This window comes from Sebastes fasciatus, chromosome 18, assembly GCF_043250625.1.
Source record: "Sebastes fasciatus isolate fSebFas1 chromosome 18, fSebFas1.pri, whole genome shotgun sequence".
Classification (NCBI taxonomy): Eukaryota; Metazoa; Chordata; class Actinopteri; order Perciformes; family Sebastidae; genus Sebastes; species Sebastes fasciatus.
This window is the reverse complement of record NC_133812.1, coordinates 1,109,729-1,130,187: the sequence shown is the minus strand read 5'-3', so window position 1 is coordinate 1,130,187 and position 20,459 is coordinate 1,109,729. Positions and strand designations below refer to the sequence as shown.

The 20,459-nt window shown below is 44.2% G+C and overlaps 2 protein-coding genes across 2 annotated transcripts; both read right to left on the bottom strand.

Annotated features, from left to right (window-relative positions):
- Positions 1–2,586: 2,586 nt before the first annotated feature.
- On the bottom strand, positions 2,587–9,813 carry psmc6 (proteasome 26S subunit, ATPase 6). The gene is made up of 14 exons (XM_074615468.1): positions 9,658–9,813; positions 9,050–9,129; positions 8,353–8,392; positions 7,822–7,874; positions 7,323–7,390; positions 7,037–7,151; positions 6,715–6,802; positions 6,273–6,334; positions 6,067–6,190; positions 5,560–5,621; positions 5,031–5,151; positions 4,863–4,943; positions 3,035–3,106; positions 2,587–2,952 (listed from the first exon to the last, which is right to left on the bottom strand). The coding sequence occupies exons 1-14, from the start codon at positions 9,743–9,745 to the stop codon at positions 2,834–2,836; spliced, it is 1,173 nt and encodes a 390-aa protein (XP_074471569.1). The 5' UTR covers positions 9,746–9,813; the 3' UTR covers positions 2,587–2,833.
- A 2,517-nt stretch (positions 9,814–12,330) lies between these two features.
- On the bottom strand, positions 12,331–19,229 carry zfp36l1b (zinc finger protein 36, C3H type-like 1b). Its single transcript, XM_074615469.1, has 2 exons — positions 18,902–19,229; positions 12,331–15,858 (listed from the first exon to the last, which is right to left on the bottom strand). The coding sequence occupies exons 1-2, from the start codon at positions 18,941–18,943 to the stop codon at positions 14,857–14,859; spliced, it is 1,044 nt and encodes a 347-aa protein (XP_074471570.1). The 5' UTR covers positions 18,944–19,229; the 3' UTR covers positions 12,331–14,856.
- Positions 19,230–20,459: the final 1,230 nt, after the last annotated feature.

Below are 20,459 nucleotides of genomic sequence, written 5' to 3'. Positions count from 1 at the left end.
CAAAATGTCCTAGACATAAGAGAAGTAACAGTCCTGTCCTGTGACTCTGTGACATGAAATGAACAGAGAAATATCACCAAGCAACCAACCACCAACCAAGCAAGCAACCATCCAACCAACCAACCACCCAACCACCCAACCAACCACCCAACCACCCAACCAACCAACCAACCAACCACCCAACCAACCACCCAACCACCCAACCACCCAACCAACCAACCACCCAACCACCCAACCAACCACCCAACCACCCAACCACCGACCAACAAACCAACCCACCAACCAACCAACCACCCAACCACCCAACCACCCAACCACCCAACCACCCAACCAGCCAACCACCCAACCACCATTATCATCATCAGAGCACAATGAAGGGAAATCAAAGGTCGACACTGTATACAGTGTGTACTTTATACTGTATACAGTGTGTACTTTATACTGTATATAGCGTGTACTTTATACTGTATACAGTATGTACTATAAAGTAGTATAAAGTACACAATATATACAGTATAAAGTACACAATGTATACAGTAGGAAGTACATACTGTATACAGTATACATTGTGTACTTTATACTAAGAGGAAGTGACGTCCAACAGCAGGTAAACGGTGACTTCATAAGGCCACAAAGAGAAATATGTCTTTATATGAAATATTTGGGATTTGGGATACAGGAGCGGTGTTGCCGTGGCGATGACAGATGTTCAGTCTGTTATTTTATGTGTTAGTTTGCTGTTGACCTTTCATTATAAGTGTAATTTAAACAGTACTATCAGCATGTATCATTAGTGTTCAGCATGAATGTAGCTGCTCTCATGTACACTGCAGATAGTGTACATGATGATATATGCTTGTTTCTATTGTTTTTTATTTCATTATTTATGTTTCAATGTATTCTGCTGTCTATGATGTGAATTTCCTTGGAAAGCACTTTGTGCTTTGGGCTTGAAAAGTGCTCTACAAATAAAATAATGATTATTATTATGATATACTGTATGAGCTTCAGCACTGACTCATAATGGACCAACTGCAGAGAAACACACGATAGAACTGGTCCTCCAGAATCAGTCCACAGATACTGTAACCTGTGTTTCTATGGTTACAGTTAAACACTTCCATGGTTACACTCTCAGACACACATGTACTATTTAATGTGCTATGGTTCATAGAAGTAATTGATGGTATATTATGGGCTAGAAAATGCGTTGTTGTGACCAGAGACTCATTTAAAGTTGACCTGACAGCAGATCAGTTTGAGATCACAGAGCAAGAAAAGAAGGATGTAGATAACTAAAGAGTGTTCACATTAGTTATGTTTATTCCATTCTGTGAATGTATTTATGGTTTGACCTCTGACAGGACCAGAGCAGTATTTATTGACCACAGACAATCAACTGGATTCCGTTAATGAAGGTGACTTCACGATGAACTGGAAGGAATATGTATATTAAAAGAATTGATTTTGACATTATGTGTTACTGTTTCTATGAGTGAGAAGATCAGGGCTCCGTGATCTGGGTGGCTGTTTGAAGGATTACAGATACTCTATATTTTAGTGTAGTATTTGAATTTAATTAGACCCGAGCACCGACGATGTTGGTCCACGAGATGATGCGAGACGGCAAAGCTTTGAGATTTTGTTGAACGCGCTTGCCGTGGCGGTGATGATCGAGCATTACATTTACATTACACACATCTAGGATACTATTTTTATTTATCTTTTATTGGCAATATGTCAGTACAGTAGCCTATTTGAGTGCCTTAACTGTTACAGTAAGAATTATTATTATAGCCGATGAGCCACTTTACAATGTCAACATTTTTAAAATATTAATTTGGCTAGTTTTTTTCCCCCTCTTGTACCGAAAACATACCGAACTGTGACCCCAAAACTGAGGTACATACTGACCTGTGAATTTACTGTACCATTCCACCCCTAGTCCCTTGACCTCCAGATATGTGAATGTAATTGGGTTCTATGGGTACCCACGAGTCTCCCCTTTACAGACATGCCCACTTTATGATAATCCCATGCAGTATAAATGTGTTATTGTCTCCTATTCTAAAATGGTGTATCTGAATATTTCTGCATCCTGGGGTCCCTAAACAGTCTTGAATTTCATAAATTGGGTATCACAGTAAAGCTGAGACTCTGGTGGATCCAATGAGCTCAACTGTATTCATGTGTGATGATGTTAGTCCCTATAGGAGACATTTCACATAGTGACTATATTTTTGACTCATATTTTATACATATGGTGTGTTTATATACCAGTTTTCCTAAAATTAGATTCATAAAAAAATCGCAATACATCACCTTGCTTACAGTAGCGCAATATATTTCAATATATTGAATGGTTACCCCTGTATCGGGATATGTATGGTATTGCCAGATTGTTGCCAATGCACAGCCCTCCTGTCTGCAGTGTACCCATGGATGTACAGACCACTAGCACTGGATTACTGTCATACTGAAGAAATCTACTCTCCAAGGTCAGCAGCAAACTTCCACCCTGCAGTCACTGAGATGCTGAATCTCTTAAAGGTCATGAGAGGAAAGAAAGACGCAGACGTTTCCATGTAATGGTATATATATTCAGTACACAGTTATTTTATTGAGTGTTTAGTGGGATGTCAGAATGATCAGCCTTTTAGATCCACAGTTTAAAAAAGGCAGGTCAGACTAACAAGTGAAGACCATGTACTTTTTCTAATGTCGCTTCCCACACACATAAACAAACTGTTGACCTTGAAGTATGGAACACAGCAAATCCATGAAAATGTAATGAAAAATAGGAGAAAAGGACTAGGACTATGACACAGAGGGTTTATATAGGCTTGTAGTCCAGTTTGGACTCCAGCTTCTTTGAATCGGCCACCTTCCTCACAGCTTTCATGAAGTCTTCCTGAGTGACGTACTCACGGTCGGCACGGATGGCAAACAGACCTGCAAACAAACACACACACATGAGCAACACGAACCGAGGACATGAAGCTAATGATGATACCGATGATGACCAGTAACCGACCTGCTTCTGTGCACACGTTTCTCAGATCAGCTCCGTTGAAACCGTCTGACAGCTTCACAATGGCTTCATAATCTGAAAAGAACCAAAGAGAATCACAGGAGCTGTACTGCTGCAGCGTCTGTCTGTCTGTCTGTCTGTGTCTGTCTGTCTGTCTGTCTGTCTGTCTGTCTGTCTGTCTGTCTGTCTGTAGGAATAATGTCTAACCTTCACCATCTCACGGTTAGTGCTGATAATGTCTATTATCTACAGATTAAAGCTGGTTTTACTGGTGGCATCACTGAAGCTGAGCCACTTTCAGACAAAGTTTATAGCTACCTGTGTACTGTAAAGGTACAACAGTGTAGGGATGCTCATTTTGAAAAATGTTCTTAACCGATAACCGACCCTCGTTAACCGATTATTAACCGTTAACCGACAAGATTAGTGCCTCGTACCAGTGGCAGGAGCACAACAGATATTTGTTGACGGGAGTCTCCAGTTCACCGTCCGGGAGCGTTAACTTAGCAGCTACGATGCTGCGTTCACTGTCTCCAGTTCACCGTCCGGGAGCGTTAACTTAGCAGCTACGATGCTGCGTTCACTGTCTCCAGTTCACCGTCCGGGAGCGTTAACTTAGCAGCTACGATGCTGCGTGTAGTGTCGCGGACATGCAGCCACTTTCCCAGTAAAAGTCTCCACCACACATTTAGTTTAGTTTAGCAGGTTGTCAGCTGTGTGTCTGCCCGGCGGAACTTTAGCGAGTGTCCAACAGTGTCCGACTTCCTGTATCCTGCAACTCCGGCTCCGCCTTTTAAGGTGGGCTGTTAAGGTGGACCAGCTTTTCTCCTCAAAGAGAAAAGCCGCTCCTCTGAGCCGCTCAGCTTTTGAGTTAATTATTAATATTACTTTTAACCGTTTTAACCGATAGCGTTAATCGGTTAAAATGCTTAATGTCGGTTAACGGTTAAACGGTTAATTATGGACATCCCAAACAACATGTATAACAAGTTGCCACGTTATATTGATCAGGTTTTAGGATTGTACGAAGCCTGACAGTTTGAACCTTTGATGAATGCACAGAAATAGGAAAAACAATGAGGTCATTACCTCAATTTGTGGACAAAAAATGACCAGTGGAAACTGAACGGATGTCAGCTGATCGGCCGGTCGCCTGTCACGGACGGTCAGCTGACGGTCATCTGACGACCGGTTTGGACCAGTGTCCGATGGATCGATGCATCTCTACTGATGACAGTGTTTTAAATACATTTGGATTGAGATCCATTCACAGCTTTGGGTTGTGGTTGATGTTTTCTTTGACATCCTGTCAATATTTTACAGAAGAACATATTGTTTTCTGTTCTGTATAAATTGAGGTAATGACCTGATTGTTTTATTATTTATTAGCTTTCATCAAAGATTTGACCTCAAACTGACTGGAGGGCTCATACATCGGATTTTTTTTTTGCCAGTCACATTTCCTTCCACTCCTTGAGGGCGCCAGCGCCCTCGGCCAACTTTAATTTTTCCAGTGGCTGTAGTGAGCGAAGATATCATCATCATATAAAACTAATGACTCCATCGGTACCCACCATGTCACGCTAGCATGTCAGGAAGAACGCTGAATAACGCTACCAAGTTACGCTAAAAACTGTCATGGCCATTTCCAAAGGGGTCCCTTGACCTCTGACCTCCAGATATGTGAATGTAAATGGGTTCTATGGGTACCCACGAGTCTCCCCTTTACAGACATGCCCACTTTATGATAATCACATGCAGTCTTTGTTGTGCATACAGGAGCCCATCAGAACGAGCAGAGGAGGGGGGTGTGAAGAGGAGGCTCACTAACCTATCTCTCCGTGCTTGGTGATGGGACTGGAGTGGATTTTGAGGATGTCCAGACGAGCCTGTTCATTGGGCAGTTCGATGTCTGATGGACAGAAGAGGACATGAGTGTTTCCGAGTGTGATCACAGAGGACATGACACACAGGTGATGGACAGGAATAGAGATCTTACGGATCTTTCGGTCCAGTCTGCCGGGCCGCAGCAGGGCTGGGTCCAGAGTGTCCGGTCTGTTGGTGGCCATGATCATCTTGACTCTGTGCAGTGTGTCAAAGCCGTCCATCTGGTTCAGCAGCTGGTAGGACACACACACACACACACACACACACACACACACACACACACACACACACACACACACACACACACACACACACACACACACACACACACACACACACACACACACACACACACACACACACACACACACACACACACACACACACACACACACACACACACACACACTGCATTTAATCGTCTATCTAATCATCTAGTCTATGTAATAGTCTATGTAATCATCCAGGGGTCTGAGAGCTAATGGTACTAGATGAAGGTGTCGGAAGGTGAGCAGTTTGTGCTGATGTTACTGCCTAGAAATATTACACCTGGTACATGAGTCACATGGCTGTGAGGAAAACCCTTAGCAAAACAAGTAGACACTTCTATTGGCTGAGAATTAGAAAAGTGACTCAGTTACCTCCATCAAAGTCCTCTGGATCTCTCTGTCAGCAGAAGTTCCCTCAGAGAAACGGCGGCCGCCTGCAGGGGACAACAGCAGAACAGGACAGAGGACATGAGGACAGAGGACATAGAGTGAGGAGGGAGGCAGTGCTAACGAGTGGACAATCTCAACCCCTGTACCGACGTGATGAAAAACAGTGTATATTCAGAGCGTTAATACAATACCCTTTTCAGTATCTATTCAGTTTTTATTTCCCTCTATTTATATTATTCTATGGTATATTTTAGTAATGGGTTCTAAGTGGATCCTGGGGCTTTGAGGGGATTCAAAGTGTACATATCTTTACATACAATAGCTCCATTTGTACGAGGTATTGGCAGTAGCAAAGGCTACACTTAAGCTTCAGCTGCTTCACAATAAAAGCCTTACAACAGTTCATGCTGAGTAAATGAGATGAATAAAAACAATAAAGCGCAGCGAACATGCTAAAGCCCCAGGAGAGAAATCCTCAGCATCACTCACCGATGGCATCGATCTCATCCATAAAGATGATGCAGGGCTGGTGGTCTCTGGCATAGTTGAACATCTCTCTGATCAGCCTGGCGCTCTCACCTATGTACTTGTCCACGATGGAGCTGGACACCACCTGTCCACACACACACAGAGACACATCAGCTGACTGACTGACTGCAGGGTGACAGTGCGTCCTCATCGGTGCTGACACTCACCTTGAGGAAGTTACAGTCCAGCTGACTGGCCACTGCTCTGGCAAGAAGAGTCTTCCCAGTGCCTGTCACAGAAGGAATCTCTCATCACTACCAGATACAGGTCAAGAACCACTGACCCAACTACACAACACTTCTAAGATGATATCCCGAAATGTCCCGACAGCCTGTTATCCCCAACAGAAGCACGTGGCTAATTATTATGTAAAATGATGTCATTGGACCTCCCCAGTGGACTGATTATTTTCCTACCATGGCGAAGGTGTGACCCGCCCTACTCTGCTACCCTAAACCTAACTAATGTCATTCCTGATGCCTAAACTTAACCAGCCCAACCAACGAAGGCATTCAAGGCAACGAGACGGGAAGGTCCCATGATATCATTCTGCATAAGACACTGAGAGGGTGTATTTTTGGAACAATGGATAGACCCTGAAGTACTGACCTGGGGGCCCGTAGAGCAGGCAGCCTTTAGGGGGGATGATGCCCACTCTCAGGAAGAGCTCAGGGTTGGTCAGAGGCAGCTCAATCACCTGCCACCAAAAAAAAGCAGAATTGTTTGAGACTCAACAGACAGAAAATCAAATCAAAATGCATCATCTGGTCTTAATGCCTTTCCCGTCTAATACAGACCCAATCATAAGAATGGGATCTGATGAAACACATACGGGAGCCTGTTAGTTAAACTACAACACATTTATCACCAATTAAAAATAAAAAGCCTAAACTGAGGTGTCTTGTGTGATTTAATTGCTGATTTGTTGTACCTCTCTCAGCTCCCGGATCTGCTCAGACAAGCCTCCGATCTCAGAGTAGGAGACGCTGCCAGGGTCCTCATGGGACATGTTGTAGACCAGAGGGTCCACCTCTCTGGGCAGGTACCTTAGAAACAACAGGAAACGCATGCTGAGCTCACACCCATCACCAGCTGTCTACATGATTTACTCTTTATCAAACCCATCTTTCTCATAGCCTGAGGGGCGTAGCAGTCAGCTCCTTATTAGCCTGTGATGTTGTTGAACCACTTCTAAGTGATGATTCTCTCCAGCCTACCTCATTATAGTGAGTGTAGTCATGTCCAAAGCCACTCTGGTGCCTGGCTTCAGCTGGGACTTGTCCAACTGGGAGGAAAAATATTAGAGATTAGCATTCACGATCTAAACACTGGGTATCAAAGATTAGTGACACTGCACTGTGTTGGCAGATTTGGAACATCATGTCTCATGATAAATACATTTAGAATCATTGTTTTGAAGTATTCCATTCATGTGCATACAGCTCACCTTTATAACAGGTCAAATGAATTACCTTCACCTTATCTGTCTATGTCAGGTGGTCCTAATGTTCTGAACAGCTTATGACAGTTTCAGAACCTTTGGACCCCGACGTAAACATATGCAGGCAAGTGTGCAATAAATTATTTTTTGTTTAACATAAATGTCTATCAGTCTCCTGAAGATGGAACAAAATATGCCCCAATCAAATCCCCATAACATTTAGCGAGACAGCAATAAGAGATGATAGATATGATTACGATTTGTTGAGCACATACCTGTCTGCGGCATCCAACCACATATCTGGGCCCGTTGGTGGCCTTGACAATGACTGGAATTAAACAAAAAAACGAATTGGCATCATGTCTGAGCTAATCACTGTTTGACACGTGTCACAGGTTGTCAGTCATTTTTCATTGGTTGCCGAGCTTCAAGAGGGCGGGTCTTGTGTAATATGGGCATGCCACAATAAAGATACGGAAACATGAGTGGTGTGTTGCAGATTAATGCACAGAGCAATAGTTCATCGAGACCGTGATGGATGAAACTAGATAAGCTCATTGTATGGCTGTTACTACAAGAGGCCCGTGTGCTGGCCCAACCATAGAGTCAAGTGGAGCGATGGTAAAATGAGCCTGGGTCACCAGGATTGGTGAGCAAGTCCTGCATCCTTTTTTTTTTACTGATGACAACAAAGGCACTTAGTGTATGTACAGTATGTCCTGTTAGTAGCTGGTACAGCCATAAGGCTCGGAGGTGATGAACCCCCCCCCCACTGGTAAATGTGAGATATCTGCTAATGAACTTACATTTCTCCTCAGTCAGCTGTTTGAGCACTTCTCCAACAATCTGCAGGGAACGAGGTACAGATGTGGTTAGTAAAGACAGAATTTAATCAGCCACTGATCCTCTCCCTCCTCTTTGTCTAATTATGTCCGAACCCTCTCCTTTCTTTTCACCCACAGACACTCGGACACAAATCTTGTAGATTTCATAGACCCACAACTCTATACCAGGCTGGATAACAGAGAAAATGTGTGATAAACATGTTGAAAAATAGGATCTTAAAAGCAACAATTTACCATGTTTCTATATGCATATGTTGAAAGTATAGCACCATTTCACTGTCATCTACAGTAGTTTGGTCAGTAATGCTGGACACACATCTCCCCACCATGGTGACCAACAGCTGATGGGAGCTAATGTTTGGCAGATTATCTCTTCATTGTCATATCTTCATTGTTGGGGATTAAATAATTGTAGCTTTAACAAAGCCTTGCAGTTTAAAATCTATATCTGCTATGACAAAGCCAAAGAATGTCTGCCCCGCTTCTTCCTCTGAATGTCTTTAAAGATACCGGGGTTATTTCATACAACAGTGACCATAGATAATCCTTCATTTCATGGTGACTGCCTGTGATTGTGTTGATTTACTAAAGGAACTTTCAGTGTGCTGCTGCATCCTCTCCACAGGTCAGTTACATGAGATCCAGACACCATTCTTACCTGGCCAACACTCTGCAGAGCCTTCAGGTCATTCTCGGACTTCTCGTACTGTTTGGTTTGTTCTCTCAGCTGTTCTCTCACTGCAGATCAGACAGGAAGGAGGATTATTAATAATCAGAATAATATGGTTTCTAGTGTTCGTTATCAAACACAGAAACACTGACAAAGATCAATCCGTTTGTTCCAGCTACTGTCTAAGGAACATGCTGATAGAAGATAACGTTAGCTGGACAAGGTGAGCTTCACGGAAACTCTCGGGAAGGTTAATAGATATACTACATGTCTAGAAGAGTAACGGCTACACAGGCTCACTGGTTTATACAAGTTAAGAACCTAACATAGCCCTAACGTTACAACTCTCTCCTCCTCCTCCTCCTCCTCCTCCTCCTCCTCCTCCTCCTCCGCTAAGCTAAGCTACGCTAAACTAAGCTAAGCTAGCCCTGCTAGCGTTACTCCACTGTTTTTCTATGTAGATGCTAACTGCGTGACAAAGCAGTAGCTAGCTGACTAGCTAACTGGTGCTGGCTACCAATTCCTATGTATCCAATCCAAACAAACTCCATGTATTTCTGCTACAGCACAGACGTCTCCATTAAAGAGTCTCTTACATTCTTTTAACCGTCCGTCTATCTCTTTGTGTTCCAATAGTTTCTTCCTGTAGTCTTGTAGCGCTTTCTCCCTGCCGTCCGCCATCATGCCGCACTGAATGCTGGGAAACTGCAGCGTCACTACACTGTGTACACTGTGTACACTGCTGGCTGCTGTCTGGCTGTCTGCTGGCTGGCTGCTGTGTCCAGATGTGTACACACACCATGGATGTGCTCTCTACATCCATGGTGTACACATCTGCAGCTGTCACGAGGTCAAGTCCAATGAGTGGTATAAAATAATGACTCACTTTTAACAGCAATAACTGCTGATATCATATTACAACCAGAGCTTCTCTTTCTCTTTCTCTCTCTCTCTCTCGCTCTCGCTCTCTCTCTCTCTCTCTCTCTCGCTCGCTCTCGCTCTCGCTCTCTCGCTCTTCTTCGTTCAAATATACAGCTCTTTAAAGGGACTATTTGTAACTTTGTACGCGCATAAATGTAGCGGGTCGTCACATATGCGCGCTCACATATGCGCGTTCGCGTGTGGCCGCTGCCTCTCCAACTCTGCCTGCCTGCCTTCGCTCAGAGAGCGCGCGCGTTCTCAGCTCGCTCCACCTCTAGACGTGAACGCGCGCTCACTCCTCACTGCAGAAGAGTTAGTTTAGCTCTGAGAATATCTAGTGAATGTACAGTGGACGTTTGTGCAGAAAAAAAATGCTGCAGCTCCTCCAGACCAACAGAGGTTTCCCGTGTCTTGTGAAGTGACGGAGCTCCTTAGCTAGTAACGTTACCCTCTCGTTACCGACCGGGTGCCGGTGTCTCCTCTGCTCTCCGGCTGCGGGAGGAGAGAGCAGGGAGACACGCTGCAGAGCGCCGCTGCTTCAGCCTGCACTTAGGCAGGAAAAGCCAACACTAGGATCAGATCTAAATCATGTTCATGGAGAGACCTTCGTCTGGTCAGCTAACATTACTGCCAAGCAGGTGAAATATAGAGTGATATTGTGCTTTTAGCTGACGTGTGTCGCCTCACTGTTTTGAGTGATGCTCGTTCAGGTATATTGAGAGCGAGCAAGCGCGAGCCCGACGCTGACTTTCGTTGATTTCACGGCCACAGGTGTCGCTGTTAAGAAGCATTTCTGAAAGTTACAAATAGTCCCTTTAAGGACATTAGTTCTTACATTCAAATTTTTTCTACCATTTATACTTTTTAAAATATTAAGCTTTTTTTCAGTTATTTTTTACAATGTAACTCAATGGAGAAAATCTTCAAATCCTCTTAAACATTGAAATGCTACTGCTCCCGCATACTTTCAGCTACAGACACCATTTAGACTTTAAACGGGTTACAAGAAGTTCAACTATTAAACTTAAATTCCGATTTTTGATAATTTTTACAGTTTTTGAATGATCCCAGTTTAAGTTTTATGCTGTTTTAAGGCTTTTTCTGAGTTTATAATGGGTGTGTATTGGAAGGCATGTTCAGAGCTACGGTGTGCGTGCGTGACATCACAGCTAGTCAATTTGTAGATGAAAATGTTGTGCTGATCACAGTCATGTAACTATGGAATCAAACAGACTTACACATCTGGTTCTAGGATCCCCAAAGTGAGAGGAAGTCCAAGCAAGGTTTCTATCCAACAAACCTTCTGGATACAGTATCATGGCTACATGTTTAGCAATGTTTAGGAAGTTAGCCCCAAAAACTCCGTCTGTCTCATCCAATATTTAGAGGAGTTGCAGAGGTGACCTTTTCCTGTGGGAGAACAGTAGTCATGGGAACACTCTTCAACAATGAACTTAATAGAGAAACAGATGTGTTGTGACTGACGTGATATTCTGCTGCTCCTCTCCACACCACTCAGCATGACGTCATGGAGAAACAATGCTACACAGCTCTATTATGGGCTGTAATTCCATCTGACTGGAATCATTTATACATTCATTTTAAAACCACATTGTTTGCCAATATTTATTTACAGCCAAGCAGGGACGAGGTATGCAGCGCCCCGGGCTTCTCATGGTTAGTGTTTTCAAAGGCTGATGTTCATGTGCTCCCTGATAAATACAGGATAACAGAGTTGGATTTGTCTTGGTCTACAGTACCCCACTCAGCAGCTAATAAATGTCCAATGTTCCAGATATTCCTGCCGTGTATTTTCTCCTCAGTTCTGAAGGAGATGACGGGGGTCAGCAGCATTAGACACCTCTCTGAGCCACTGAGCCTCCACTCATCTACTTCTCTCTTTCATTAAAGATCCCCTCCGACATGTTGAGACACATACTGCTTTGAATAATCAGTTGTGTCTGATGTGGTTTTACCACAGAAAAGTTCAAACAACTAGTTGAACACTGATATCTGCTCAACGGTTAGGGTTAGATGGCCATTCTCAGTGTGCATGTTGCATATCGGACTAAATCCTCCCAACTTGTGATGTCACAAAACCTGCTGGTACGTGCATGTCTTGAGAGTGTGTGTGGGAGGGGGTATTTCAACATGGCTAACTACTACTACTGAAGCTGTGGGCTGATGATAGGACACTATCTGCTTTCCCTCCACCACCTTTATTTAGCTTTTAATTTCAAAACATGAAACCAGCAGAACTTTGGATCTAAAGTTCTTTACTCTAATGACTCTGATGAGGGCAAACACTGCAGCGTCACCCAATTCATTCATAGAAAGTTACTCACCCATTCAATAGAAATACATGTTTTATTGGTTTTAACTGCAATCTGTAATTACAAAGTAAACCATGAACAAAGTAATTACTGTAGTAATACATTCAGCAGGTGCTTCTCATGTGTCAATAACCCAGAGGAACACATTCAGGCTTGTATCTGCTCCGTTATAGAAAAATATGAAGGCACAACATGTGGGAGACCTGGAATGTATTTAAAGGCACTTTCATGGAAAACAGTGGTCAAACATCACTGTGATGACTCAAAGTGCTAGAAGTCTGTGCGTGGTACTGAGGGACAGGCATGCTTCCACCAGCTTTTCATAAGAAGACCCAATAATGCTTTAGTCACACAGTTAAACTGATTCAGTGACTGATGAAGAAATGAGAATGAATGCCAGTAAAAGACACTGACATGAGGAGACTGAAAGCAGGAGCTGGAGCAGGGATGACAGGAAGCTATGGTTAGTGCGTGGCATTTCCATCTGGAGATGCAGGTAGGAGAGTAAACAGGTTAGAACTTCACTAGATCTATATTATAGAATAGTCACGGTCATTATTATTTATGCAGATGCTCTGTAGTGACATTGGTATACTTGAAGGATGGAGGTCTAAAACCACTGAATGTTTCTGTATCTGAAGAATACTAAAATATTTTCTCCAAACAGTTTAGTGCAATTTCCAAACATGGTTGAAAGGCCTTCAAATTAATTTCAATTGCTAATAAATATGGGCAGTCATATACATTCACCGTGAATGTGACGAGCTGCTCTGGCAAAAATAGAGCGGGGAAAGATGGAGAGGTGAGTCGCTGCAGACAGATACAGCGGATCATCTCCATAAAGACCACCTGCACACACCCTGAACACCTGGATGCTACTAGCTTAGTTACCTGATTAGTTTGCAATAACTGGATTTAGCTTTTTTCATCATTTGAACTTGATTATGGCAGCTGCAGTCTCCCCTCCCCCCCTCCTCTAGCATGCACTGAAACCCTGACTTTGACCCTGAGGCTGCAGCAGAGGCTCAACCTGCAGTCCAAACAATAAATACTAATGAGGAACATTTGTGATTCACTTTCAAAAGAAATCAAGTGTTACAACACGTGGCATTGCAGTATAATATATTAACTGTGAAAAAAAATAACAAACAGCTCTTCACAATCTGGCAATTAATACGAAAGATCATAATTTCACATAAAAGAAAATATATATTCTATTGTTTCATTAACCAGATAAATATGAAATAAAAATGCTTAAGATCAGCAATAAATACATTTTGATAAATAAGCAGTGACAGCCAAAGCCCTTACTCAGAAGGCTTTAGGAAATAAACTAGACAATAATAATAATAATAATAATAATAATAATAATAATCATGGTGGAATCAACAGGAGTGCATTGATTTCAGTGAGCTGACAGAGAACTGATCTCTGGGGGACAATGATCGGATGCTCAAACGTTGCAATACAGTTTGAAATCTAAAGATCAACGAGGCGAAATAATGAATGAATGAATGAATGAATGAATGAATGAATGAATTAACAGCAGGAACAAGAGTCAGTTCACCCAATAACAAATTAAAAAGCATTTCTCCCTTTCCTTCTTCCTTGGGAAATAGTTGGCAGAAACCTGATTTTAAATCCAGAGTTCCTGTTGCGCTGTTACTCCACTGACCTCAGTGTGAACAGCTGTCATCTCCTTTTAAGAACTAGTGTGTGTGGATGATGCAGAGTGACACAGTGCTGCTGTTGAATGGATTTAAATGGAACTCTTTAATGCTGATTTCACCCACCTCCACTGTACTAAGATAGAGACAGATATGTCTCCAAACCTGGACAAATTGAAATGCCACTAGAAGTAAGTGAGAGAACAGGTTTGCTGCTAATCTGGGGGAAATGACCCATTTTGAATCCCATTCAAAGACGTGTGGATTCAAAACTCTTATGTTGGCTGTTTTAAAATAACAAGTCTGTGGTGAGCAAACCGACAATGCTAAGTGACCAACCAGCTGAATATTACAAGGTACATAGCAGCGGCATCCAGCCTCTCACCATGGGTTGGGGTTAGGGGTGAGAGGACAGGAGGCTGGGCCTGGTTAGAAGGGAAAAGGAAGGTCTAGGCTTACTGTTGGCTTCACATGAATACACTCCAAGGCACTTTTACAATCTTACTGTCTACACTTTCTCTTACTGATGATCCTTTACTGAACAAGAGATGACACAAGCCACTAGGAGGTGTCGAGGTTGAGGCACAGAGACACCCTGTACTGACCACACACAGCTACACCTACTGCCCATAACAAGACATATTAAACTACTTTACACAAGGATTCCCCTTCATCCCACCATGGCAAAAGTGCAGGGCCTGTACGTGGATCAGATTCTGGTTTACCAACTGTTCAGAATATTGGAAGATACTTGATCTGGATTTGTGATGGGACTCGCTGGCTACAACAATGCTTCTCCTGTAATCAGGGCTCAGACGACGAGGAGGGAGTTAGGGAAGTGAACGGTCTCCATCTCCCTCTCTCTCTTCACACCTCAATCATCAGAGACAGAGAGCCTGCTGAAGATGGGAAGGCGACGGGACGCATCCAGGAGGGGGGACTCAGAGCCGCTCTGACTGCCCAGGCTGCTCTGGTAGCCCTCCTGGTCAGACAGCGAGTCTGGGGGGCTGGGGGATCTCTCTGATGTGGGCTGGAAAAAGCAGGGAGTGGTCGGGGAGGGTGGGGTCGGACCCTGAGGCTCAGACACGGGTGGAGGCCCTAAGCTGGGGCCAAACAGGCTGGCGAGCTCCTGGCTGGAGTAAGTGAAGGGGCTGGCCTGCCACTCCGTCAAGTCTTCGGTGGAGAACACGGGTGGAGGTGTGACGGAGGTGGGGCTGTCCTGCTGGCCATCGGAGCTGGAGAAGCCGGCGAAGCTGAAGCTGTGCTGCAGCCGAGGGCGCTCCATCTTGTTGAAGGCGGAGAGCGGAGGGGGCCCACGGCGCTCCTCTGCGTTGTGGATAAAGTGGCATCGAGGGCCATACGGGCAGAAACCGATGGTGTGGAAGGTGCGGCACAGCTCGGTCTTGTACTTTGGGTGACGGCTCAGGCTGCGCAGCTCATGCATGCCGTGGGCGAACTGGCACTTATCGCCGTATTTACAGGTGCCGTTTTCCTCAAAGGGCCTGCACAGCTCCGTCTTATAGCGACTCGAGTTGACTTGGCTGCTTCCACCCACACACAGCCCGTCCCCCAGCTCGGAGTAGGAGCGCTCTCGGAAATGGTTCTCCTTGTTGTTGCTGCAGCTGCTACCCAACAACACCGAGGGATCCATCTTAAGGCTGTTGACAAATTGGTTCTGGCTGAACGTTGCATCGGGGAGGCTGACTGAGTGACGGCGTCGGAACAGGTCTTCTGCAGAGGGGGCCCCCACCACCTTCCTGTCCAGCAGGGACCCAGTGGGGGTGAAGGAGCAGAGGTTGGCACTGGAGCATGGGACAGACGTCAGCTGAGGTCCACCAAGGCTGCTGTCGTTGCTGTAGTGGAACATCTTACTGTTCTGTAGAGAGAAACATGGGTCAGTCAGTACAGTAAGCACACCGTTCCATCCATGGAGCCACTGATGTGTGCTGTTGCTGTATCTAGCAACCTTTTCTGAGCCATGCGCACATTTTATACCCCAAAGGACTCGTGGGCATAGCAAATAGACAGTACTCCAAGTTATCACAAGCAGAAACTGAAAACCGGCTGTGACCTTGAGCTGGTTCCAGATTAATAAAAACAAACGTGATCTTTAATCCTACTTCCTGAAAGCTAATGTGTTTATTTACATCAGCAGTTACACATTACTCACATGTCTATCATGACAGAGCATTTCCTGCAACATGGAATAAAACTGTGTTTTTATAGATCCACACTGAGTCCTACTGCTACAGAATCAGCTAGAGAATATGTTATTTCTTTCTTTAGCTCATCTTTGAGCCCAAGTCATGGGACAAATGACTGTTAAAGGCTGTATGTAAATCTGCTTTCAACACATTCTGATTTCTTTCCTTAAACTGGAACCATGATTCTATAAGAAACAGAATCTGAAATAAAGTCTTAATGACAACGCCTGGTTCCACCGATGTGAATGGATTTAGTTGAGAGCACAGGAGGAGGTCCGGGTGGATTGTGTAAACATCAGTCTTGCAGATCACTTTGTATATTAAAATGTATCATACAAGTATGTCTGAAAACAGAGCAGTCCTCATGAGCCCACAGAGGAGAAACACTACAGCGCACATTTCATTCTGCATTATGTGTTGCATTAAGTAAAACAGACTGGTTCATACTACTACAATTACTACAACTACTATTACTACCACTACTACTACTCTGTACAGCTCTTTCATAGCTCAATACCTGACTGAGCCGTAGCTAAGCGTCCCTGTGTTGTTGTGATGCTACTAACAGTTCAACAGACAGCAGCAATGACTGATAGTATGATGGCCTCAATAGGAAAGAAGCAGTTTAGTAAATGCATGATGTGGCTTTAAACCGAAGATACTGGTTGAACAGGTGGACAGTGGAAGTGAACAGTAAAGGCTCAGACGTTAAGGTTAGCTAATAGCTAACGGTAGTTAACGGTAGTTAACGGTAGTTACGTAGACGGCAGATAAGATGAAGTCAATGAAGCTGACAGGAAAGTATAAAAAAAATATAGAAACAACGCTAGCCTGAACAGAGTTCATAAATGACGTTACACACACACACACACACACACACACACACACACACACAGAGAGTTGTGGGGCTTTCACATGTAACGTTAGTTACTTAAAGTGAATATTAAACACCGACCAGAGTGACTGTCTGAGTGCGTCACTGACTATTGCACTGATTAACTAACGTTAACGTCACTTTGCGACAACATTAACAAGCTGGCCGGCATTTCTAAATACCGTTAATGCTAAGCTAACCCTTAATGCTAAGCTAACTCATTTCCAGAGGCTGAATGACGTTAACTAGTCTGATATACCAGTAGTGCAACTCGTCAATATTCCTTCACTGAGTTCACTTCCTGCCCTCAAACGGAACATCAGACTAGCAGCAACAACACTAGTTAACCTAATGTTAGCATGGTTGAATCTCAGAGCTAATGTTAGCATGTTAGCATGGTTGAGCTAAGCTAATGTTAGCATGGTTGAGCTAAGCTAATGTTAGCATGGTTTAGCTAAGCTAATGTTAGCATGGTGTAGCCTCAGAGCTAATGTTAGCATAGTTGAACCTCAGAGCTAATGTTAGCATGGTGTAGCCTCAGAGCTAATGTTAACATGGTTGAACCTCAGAGCTAATGTTAGCATGGTGTAGCCTCAGAGCTAATGTTAGCATGGTGTAGCCTCAGAGCTAATGTTAGCATGGTGTAGCCTCAGAGCTAATGTTAGCATGGTTGAACCTCAGAGCTAATGTTAGCATGGTGTAACCTCAGAGCTAATGTTAGCATGGTGTAGCCTCAGAGCTAATGTTAGCATGGTTGAACCTCAGAGCTAATGTTAGCATGGTGTAACCTCAGAGCTAATGTTAGCATGGTTGAACCTCAGAGCTAATGTTAGCATGGTTGAACCTCAGAGCTAATGTTAGCATGGTGTAGCCTCAGAGCTAATGTTAGCATGGTGTAGCCCCAGAGCTAATGTTAGCATGGTGTAGCCTCAGAGCTATTGTTAGCATGGTGTAACCTCAGAGCTAATGTTAGCATGGTGTAACCTCAGAGCTAATGTTAGCATGGTGTAGCCTCAGAGCTAATGTTAGCATGGTGTAGCCCCAGAGCTAATGTTAGCATGGTTGAACCTCAGAGCTAATGTTAGCATGGTTGAACCTCAGAGCTAATGTTAGCATGGTGTAGCCTCAGAGCTAATGTTAGCATGGTGTAGCCTCAGAGCTAATGTTAGCATGGTGTAGCCTCAGAGCTAATGTTAGCATGGTGTAGCCCCAGAGCTAATGTTAGCATGGTGTAGCCTCAGAGCTAATGTTAGCATGGTGTAACCTCAGAGCTAATGTTAGCATGGTGTAGCCTCAGAGCTAATGTTAGCATGGTGTAGCCTCAGAGCTAATGTTAGCATGGTGTAGCCCCAGAGCTAATGTTAGCATGGTTGAACCTCAGAGCTAATGTTAGCATGGTGTAGCCTCAGAGCTAATGTTAGCATGGTTGAACCTCAGAGCTAATGTTAGCATGGTTGAACCTCAGAGCTAATGTTAGCATGGTTGAACCTCAGAGCTAATGTTAGCATGGTGTAGCCTCAGAGCTAATGTTAGCATGGTGTAGCCTCAGAGCTAATGTTAGCATGGTGTAACCTCAGAGCTAATGTTAGCATGGTTTAGCCTCAGAGCTAATGTTAGCATGGTGTAACCTCAGAGTTAATGTTAGCATGGTGTAGCCTCAGAGCTAATGTTAGCATGGTGTAGCCTCAGAGCTAATGTTAGCATGGTGTAGCCTCAGAGCTAATGTTAGCATGGTGTAGCCTCAGAGCTAATGTTAGCATGGTGTAGCCTCAGAGCTAATGTTAGCATGGTGTAGCCTCAGAGCTAATGTTAGCATGGTGGAACCTCAGCCGGCCTCCTACCTGCTTCGACCCGGAGAACGGGTTGATGCCAGTCTCCGTCATGCTTGTTGGTAAAGAAGGTCAGTAATATGTGGTAGTCCAGGTTGTGCGGTGTCCAGCCCCGTGGAGAGCCCCCTCGGCCGTGCCGTGCCGTGCCGTGCCGTGCTGTTACTGCGCACTTGTTTCTCATCCAGCAGCGGCCATGGCTGCATGGTGGGCGGGCTTCCGGCTGACACGCCGCCGCACGGTGGTGTCTAGAAGGTAACCCCCAACATGCAAAAGCACTCGCAAGAGTCGCAGCTTAGGAGTTCCCTTCTAGACACGACCCCGCCGCAGACATGCAGCCACAGGCAGCAGACAGCAGACAGCAGACAGCGCCTCTGCAGGAGCAACGTGAGGCCGCCTGCCTGTCTGCTGTCTGCTGTCTCAGGTAGAAGCCATCCATCCATGATCCATGGGTAGAAGACGGTCAGATAACTACTAGGCCTATTAGCCCTGGTGTCTGCGTTCATGAACATGTTCAGTATAAAGATAGGGCCTGCTACTACTAATCTATGGGTTTGCTCCAGTGTTGCCAGCCAAGCACATCAGAAGTCTCATTGAGTGGCATCACTCTGCTCATTCAGCCACAGAAATCTCTTCAACTCAGAGCTCCTGAAGAGAAGGAGAGCCTGACTCATGGCTGCTTACTCTACATGTGGGACTCTTTTGATTGATTGATTGATTTATTTCGGTAGGGGAACTAATTCAACAGTGAGCAGTCACATGGTGGTCACCACACTGTTTAGCTGGGCATGATAACAACAGATGTAATTTCATATAATGCTGGATCCAGGATCACTTTAAGGTCCATAACAAGCTGACAGACCCCCCGGACATATTATCACCTTCTAAAGTTGATGCCCATCAGCCTACTCACAGGTCAGTATTAGCATCCCCTCAGAGTCTCACCACTCAGATGGAAGTCAAACGGGTTTTTAGCTCCATTGGAACCGTGAAGTAAATGTGCTGTACAACCAGACAGCCACATAGAAGGGGCTGCTGCGCACTTCCCTGTTAGTCACTCGTTGCAAAAACACGGATACATTGAACTTTTAAAAACTTGGTCACACAAGACACCAGGTGTGAGTCACTAGAGAATATCCACCATGGTGGATATTAGTGAATAATGTCCAATTTATTTCAAGTGTGTTCTTACTAAAATAAGACTCCACAGGATCACCACATCATTCAAAATATCAATATAAAAATAAATTCAATACTATAATGTCAAATAAAACAAGATTGTGCACTATAACCCCTGTAGATATCCCCAGGAGTCACTATTCTACCTCAGTACTACACTCATGACTTATATAATTATTATACAATATATATTTGCACAATGTGCAAATCCTGTGTATGACCTGTTCTGTAATGTATAGAATTGTTTATTATTTCTTTATTTTAGGCCTACAATGACCTTGGATTTGGCTACGACCATTTACAACAGGGGTGCCCAATACGTCCATCGCGATCTACCGGTCGATCGCAAAGGTAGTGTGGGTAGATCGCATGGCATTAAAAAAATAAAATAAAA